This window comes from Rana temporaria, chromosome 7 (genome assembly GCF_905171775.1).
Source record: "Rana temporaria chromosome 7, aRanTem1.1, whole genome shotgun sequence".
Classification (NCBI taxonomy): domain Eukaryota; kingdom Metazoa; phylum Chordata; class Amphibia; order Anura; family Ranidae; genus Rana; species Rana temporaria.
In genome coordinates this window covers 2,634,405-2,641,764 of record NC_053495.1, presented here as the reverse complement: position 1 = coordinate 2,641,764, position 7,360 = coordinate 2,634,405, and the positions used below count along the sequence as shown (strand labels likewise).

At 41.6% G+C, this 7,360-nt stretch overlaps 1 protein-coding gene across 1 annotated transcript; it reads right to left on the bottom strand.

The window, feature by feature from the left end:
* Positions 1-5,961: 5,961 nt before the first annotated feature.
* On the bottom strand, positions 5,962-6,840 carry LOC120945717 (olfactory receptor 1G1-like). Its single transcript, XM_040360079.1, has one exon. It carries the CDS (start codon positions 6,838-6,840, stop codon positions 5,962-5,964), a length of 879 nt encoding a protein of 292 aa, XP_040216013.1.
* Between the last annotated feature and the right edge of the window lie 520 nt (positions 6,841-7,360).

Sequence of the window (7,360 nt, the reverse complement as noted above, 5' to 3'; positions counted from 1 at the left end):
GACCCACAAGAGTGAAAGACGTAATCTCTGTCACATTTTTCATATTATTCTTTTTTTTATTGCTTACATTTCTCACTGTAGAACAGAATTAAATTTATGTATCTAAGGATTTAATAACTGGAAAACATGTACGTTGTGCCTGTACAGTACACTCAGGTGTACATGTAGGCATTTGTACCGGCAAATGATTTATTCTTATATAAGATGTTGGCGTTCCCTCACGACAGTCTGCTGTTTTGTAAGAAAGGTAAAAAGGTCTCCTAAGATTTAATATGTAACACAGTCTTTAAAATTTGAATTTAAACTCCACTGAAAGTGTTTTTATCATTTTGTAATACATTTTAAATATTGGCTAGTGGACAGAGTGATCTATAACAATATAAAAGGAAACCTGTTTGAACTTCCATACATACAGCACCCTTTTTCCTTCTAAGGCCCCGTACACACGACCGGATCTGTCCACTGGGATTTATCCGCGGATCAGTTCCAGCAGACAAATCCGGTCATGTGTACGGCCTAGCGGACATTTTTCGGCGGACATTTGTCCAGCCGACCGGTTTTCAAGCGGATAAATATTTCTTAGCATGCTAAGAAATCTATCCACTGGAAACCTGTCCTTCGGACTTATCCGGTCGTCTGTACAGACTCACCGGATAAGTCCGTCCGATCCCCATCCCTCGCATGCGTCGAAATGATTTGACGCATGCGTGGAAGTATCTACCTTCCAGGGTCGCGCACGTCGCCGCGTCGTCGTCGCGGCGACGGCGCGGCCATGTCACCGCGGATGTTTTCCGCAGGGATTTTGATTTGATGGTGTGTACAGCCATCAGATCAAAATCCGCCAGCGGACATATCCGATGGAAACGGCTGGCGGACCATTTTCATCGGATATCTGCCCGTGTGTACAGGGCCTAAGTGCTTTTTATGGAACCATCCATAATATATCTATTTCGATGATGTCATTGCTCAATGATCACCTTCGCTTTACACATTTAACCGAAACGGCTTGATCAAGCTGTTTTGGTGAAACTCCTTAAGTCATGGTGATGGTTGGGCATCATGGAAGCAGCTATATTATGGATGGTTCAACAAAGAACACTGAGGCCGCGTACACGCGGCCAGACAAAACCGATGAGAATGGACCGAGGTTCAGTTTCATCAGTCCAAACCGACCGTGTGTATAGCCCATCAGTCTGTTTTCCTTCGGTCCAAATATTTAAAACATGCTTCAAAACGGAACCGATGGACCGATGCCCGATCGGTTTAAACCGATGGTTAGTACAGAAAAGCATCGGTTCAAAACCCGCGCATGCTCAGAATCAAGTCGACGCATGCTTGGAAGCATTGAACTTCATTTTATTCAGCACGTCGTGTGTTTGACGTCACCGCGTTCTGACCCGGTCGGTTTTTGGAACGATGGTGTCCCTCACGACAGTCTGCTGTTTTGTAAGAAAGGTAAAAAGGTCTCCTAAGATTTAATATGTAACACCTTGAGAGCCCCTTTTCTATAACTGAGAACAGTCTTTAAAATTTGAATTTAAACTCCACTGAAAGTGTTTTTATCATTTTGTAATACATTTTAAATATTGGCTAGTGGACAGAGTGATCTATAACAATATAAAAGGAACTTATAGTTCAAACTTCCATACATACAGCACCCTTCCAGACTAGAACCTTGTGCAATCTCAGGGGTTATCTAGGGATCTGGCTTAAAAAGCCCATCTCTGCTCAATATTGAACAATTTAGATGAGTAGGAGCCGCACATCAAACACGCTGCTGTCACACTCATCCACAGAATAGGCGCGGTTTGAAAGTGGTTAAAACTTTGTTAGTGAATATTTTTACACATATATAATTAAAAAAAGTGCAAAAAAATAAATGTATTTCATTGTAAATAACTTTTCAATGCTTTGTACCATAAAGGCAGGAGATAAATCCGAGAAGCAAGCCATGGTCAGGGGGTTGGAGAGAGTAGGGTAGTCCGGGATTCAAGCCAAAGGTCAAGGATAGGAGAAAGCAACAGTCCGGGAAACGTAGCCAAGGGTCAGGTAATCAGGAACAAGGTAGCAGGTTTTCAGCAGAAATACACTCAGATGCTGTGACAAGCCAGCAACCTGACAGGAGGAAGAGGGCAGTTTAAATAACCCGCTCAGGCCTCTGATTGGGCGCATGCGCGCACCCGGCGCAAACAGGCGCGATCGCGCGGCTCTATGGAACTGGGCAGGATTGGTGCCCTGATACATGGATTCATGAAGAATTGTTCTTACCAAACCAATCTACTAACCTACTAACTTTCTATGAGGAGATAAAGGAAGGCCTGTAGATGTGGTGTGTCTAGATAAAGGAAGGCCCGTAGACGTGGTGTATCTAGATAAAGGAAAGCCCGTAGACGTGGTGTATGTTAGATAAAGGAAGGTCCGTAGACGTGGTGTATCTAGATAAAGGAAGGCCCGTAGATGTGGTGTATCTAGATAAAGGAAGGCCCGTAGATGTGGTGTATCTAGATAAAGGAAGGCCGGTAGACGTGGTGTATCTAGATGAAGGAAGGCCCGTAGACATGGTGTATCTAGATAAAGGAAGGCCTTTAGACGTGGTGTATCTAAATGAAGGAAAGGCCCGTAGACATGGTGTATCTAGATAAAGGAAGGCCCGTAGACATGGTGTATCTAGATAAAGGAAGGCCTTTAGACGTGGTGTATCTAAATGAAGGAAAGGCCCGTAGACATGGTGTATCTAGATAAAGGAAGGCCCGTAGACGTGGTGTATCTATATGAAGGAAGGCCCGTAGATGTGGTGTATCTGGATAAAGGAAGGCCCGTAGACGTGGTGTATCTAGATAAAGGAAGACCCGTAGACGTGGTGTATCTAGATAAAGGAAGGCCCATAGATGTGGTGTATCTATATAAAGGAAGGCCCGTAGATGTGGTGTATCTAGATAAATGAAGGCCCGTAGATGTGGTGTATCTAGATAAAGGAAGGCCCATAGACGTGGTGTATCTGAAAAAAGGAAGGCCCGTAGATGTGGTGTATCTAGATAAAGGAAGGCCCGTAGACGTGGTGTATCTAGATAAAGGAAGGCCCGTAGATGTGGTGTATCTAGATAAAGGTAGGTCCGTAGACGTGGTGTATCTAGATAAATGAAGGCCCGTAGATGTGGTGTATCTAGATAAAGGAAGGCCCATAGACGTGGTGTATCTGAAAAAAGGAAGGCCCGTAGATGTGGTGTATCTAGATAAAGGAAGGCCCGTAGACGTGGTGTATCTAGATAAAGGAAGTACCGTAGACGTGGTGTATCTAGATAAAGGAAGGCCCGTAGACGTGGTGTATCTAGATAAAGGAAGGCCCGTGGACGTGGTGTATCTAGATAAAGGAAGTCCCGTAGAAGTGGTGTATCTAGATAAAGGAAGGCCCGTAGACGTGGTGTATCTGGATTTAGCAAAAGCATTTGACACAGTTCCCCATAAACGTTTACTGTACAAAGTAAGGTTTGTTGGCATGGCCCATAGGGTGAGTACATGGATTGAGAACTGGCTACAAGGGCAAGTTCAGAGGGTGGTGATAAATGGGGAGTACTCGGAATGGTCGGGGTGGGTAATGGGGTCCCCCGGGGTTCTGTTCTGGGATCATTCCTATTTAATTTATTCATAAATGACATGATGGGGTAAACAGTTCAATCTCTGTATTTGTGGACGATACTAAGCTAAGCAGGGCAATAACTTCTCCTCAGGATGTGGAAAACATGCAAGAAGATCTAAACAAATGAATAGGGGGGGGCAACTACATGGCAAATGAGGTTTAATGAAGAAGTAAAGTAATGCATTTGGGTGCCTAAAATGTGAATGCAATCTACTCGCTAGGGGGAGAACCTCTGGGGGAATCTAGGATGGAAAAGGACCTGGGGGTCTCAGTAGATGATAGGCTCAGCAATGGCATGCAATGCCAAGCTGCTGCAAGCAAAACCAACAGGACATTGACATGCATTAAAAAGAGGATTCACTCCAGAGATAAAATGATAATTCTCCCAGTATACAAGACACTGGTCTGGCCACACCTGGAGTATGTTGTCCAGTTCTGGGCACTAGTCCTTAGGAAGGATGTACTGGAACCAGAGAGAGTCCAGAGAAGGGCAACAAAGCTAATAAAGGGACTGGAGGATCTCTGCTATGGAGGAAAGACTTCAAACATTAAACTTATTCTCTCTGAAGAAGAGACACTTAAATGCTTTGGGGGGGACCCCAAAGCACCCTCCCCATGTTGAGGGCATGTGGCCTGGTAGGTTAGGAAGGGGGGGCACTCTCTCGCCCCCCCTTTCCTGCAGCCTGTGAGGTTGCATGCTCGAATAAGGGTCTGGTATGGATTTTGGGGGACCCCACAACATTTTTTTTATTTTGGTGCGGGTTCCCCTTAAAATCGATACCAGACGTGAAGGGCCTGGTATGTATTTTGGGGGGACCCCCATGCCATTTTTATTCTTTTAATTTGGCACAGGGTTCCCTTTAACCACTTTAATACACTGTGTTATATATATATATATATTACACTGACTGCATTGACAGAATATAGGGTCTACATGGAATATCGAGTCTACACTAAATGCATAGTATATATATATATATATATATATATATATATACACACACACTAGGCTGTATGTATATATATATATTTATATATATATATATATATATATATATATATATATATATATATATATATATCAAATACACTGCCTGCACACCACTAACTAGCCTAATCTCTCTTCATTCATAATTACACTATATATGGCGCGAAGTAAGCAGTCTTATATAGTGTGGGGCATGGACTTAGCCCCCTGACCCCTGCCTTTAGCCAATTATGGCTCTCTCAGCAACATGCACTGTGATTGGCAAAGGATGCAGGTCAGGTGCATGCTTTGACCAATCATAAGACCCCAATGGCAGTGCATCATGGGGCATCCACAGGGCTTGAATTTGCCGCAAATGCCCCATAATGTTCGGTATTCACCGAACAGGCAAACACCCGATGTTTGAGTCGAACTTACATTCGTCTCGAACATCGAGCTCATCTCTACAGGTGAACCCTCAATAGGGAAAAAACTTTTCAGTGAAAGGGAATTCAAAAAGACACACGGCCATTCACTAAAATTAGAAGAGGAGCAGTTTAACTTTAAACTGCCTAGAGGGTTCTTTACTGTAAGAGCGGTAAGGATGTGGAATACTCTTCCACAAGCAGTGGTCTCAGCGGGGGGGGCATTGATGATTTCAAAAAACGATTTGATGGGTATCTTAACGATCTCAACCTCACCTACTATGTGCCTATGTAATATATTGGCCATTTCATACAGCACTGACATATGTATCAACACTTACACATATCTCCCTGAGGTCCCTGTATTAAAAATAAAAAAGAGATTTTTTTAACGAAAATATGAATTATTATTATTATTATTATTATTATTATTATTATTATTATACAGGATTAATACAGTGCCAACAGTTTGCACAGTGCTTTACAACATGAGGGCAGACAGTACAATTTCTAATACAATTGAATACAGGAGGAATCAAAGGGCCCTGTTCATTAGAGCTGACAATCTAAGAGGGAGGGTCAAGAGATACAAAAGGTAATATTGGGAGAAATATTATTTTATGCAAAAAAAATGTTGCTCATTAATCAAACTAAAGCTACATTTTTTTCATATTTTTTTCCATTTGTCAGCTTTGTGCCAGTTAAACACCTTAAAGATGCTTTGAAATCTTTCTAAAACGAAATATGGAAGGCAAAATAGTAATTTTGAGGACAAACAAAGGAAACTGAAACTTCTACAATTGGTCTGTGGGGTACAATGACTCCTGGTCATGTAGGGGTAAGTAAAACTACAAGCCTCTGACATGTTTACATTTCAAAACTGAAAAAAAAAAAGAAATAAAAAAAGTGTCACAAAGTTCACAATGATATTTTCAGAACGATGCCTGGAATAACCTTAAGTGATAATAAGACCTCAGCAGTGCCTCCATAAGGTCCTTGTTCCTCAGGCTGTAGATCAGAGGATTCAGCAATGGGTTAATGAGGGCAGATATGACTGAGAACAGTTTGTTTAAATTGAACATATTAATGGAAGATGGAACCAGGTAAATAAAAATTAAAGATCCATAAAAGATGAAGACCACTGTGAGGTGTGAGGTGCAGGTGGAGAATGCTTTCATCTTTCCAGTCTTGCTACGGATTCTGAGGATGGTCCTGAGAATATAGACATAGGGAATAAAGGTCATAAGGATGACTCCTAATCCAAAACCACCGCCTGCTACAAATACAACCACTATGTTTATGAAGGGGTCAGTACATGTAATTTGATATAAGTGTGGAAGGTCACAAAAGAAGTTGTGGATGGAAGATGTTCTGCAGAAGGACAACCTGAGCAAAAATAAAGTATGAACCAAAGATAAAGACCATCCTACAACCCAGACCAGGGAGGCCAGACGAATACAGACCCTCCGAGACATTATTAGTGTGTAATGTAGAGGGTGGCAGATGGCAATGTAGCGGTCGTAGGACATAGCCGAGAGCAAGAACATTTCTGAAACAGCGAGGGAGATGTAGAAAAAGACTTGGGTTATACAGGCAGGAATGGATATTGATCGGCTTTTTGTTACCAAATCAAAGAGCATCCTTGGTGCCGTCACTGATGAATAGGACATGTCTAGAAATGCCAAGTTGGCAAGAAAAAAATACATTGGATTGTGCAGATTGTAGTCAGTGAGGACCAAGAAACAAATAAGAAGGTTTGTGATAAGAGTCATCAGATAGATGAGAAGGAAGAACACAAAAAGTCCATTCATGGTCAGTGGATGGTCTGATAGACCCACAAGAGTGAGAGAGGAAATTTCTGTCACATTTCTCATATTATTATTTTTTTTTAATTTTTTTATTTATCACTATAACATGGTAATAAAACTATGGATCTGAGGATATAATAATCAGAAAACATGTACGAAGTGTCTACACAGTACACTGAGGTTTACATGTAGGCATTTCTACCATTGAATGATTTATTCTTATATAAAATGTTAGCATTCCCTCTGGACAGTCTGCTGTGTTGTAAGAACACAAAGCTGAAAGTCTTATAAAAGGTCTCCTAAGATGTAATAATGTCTAACACCTTGGGAGCCCTTTTTTTTATAATTGAGTACAATCTTTAAAATTAGAATTTAAAATCCACTGAAAGTGTTGTTTTTTTTCACATTGTCACCTATTTTACTTACTGGACAGAGTGCCCTAAAACACTATTAAAGGAATTTATAGTTCAAACTTCCATACATACAGCACCACTTCCAGGCTAGGGCCTTGTGCAATCTCTGT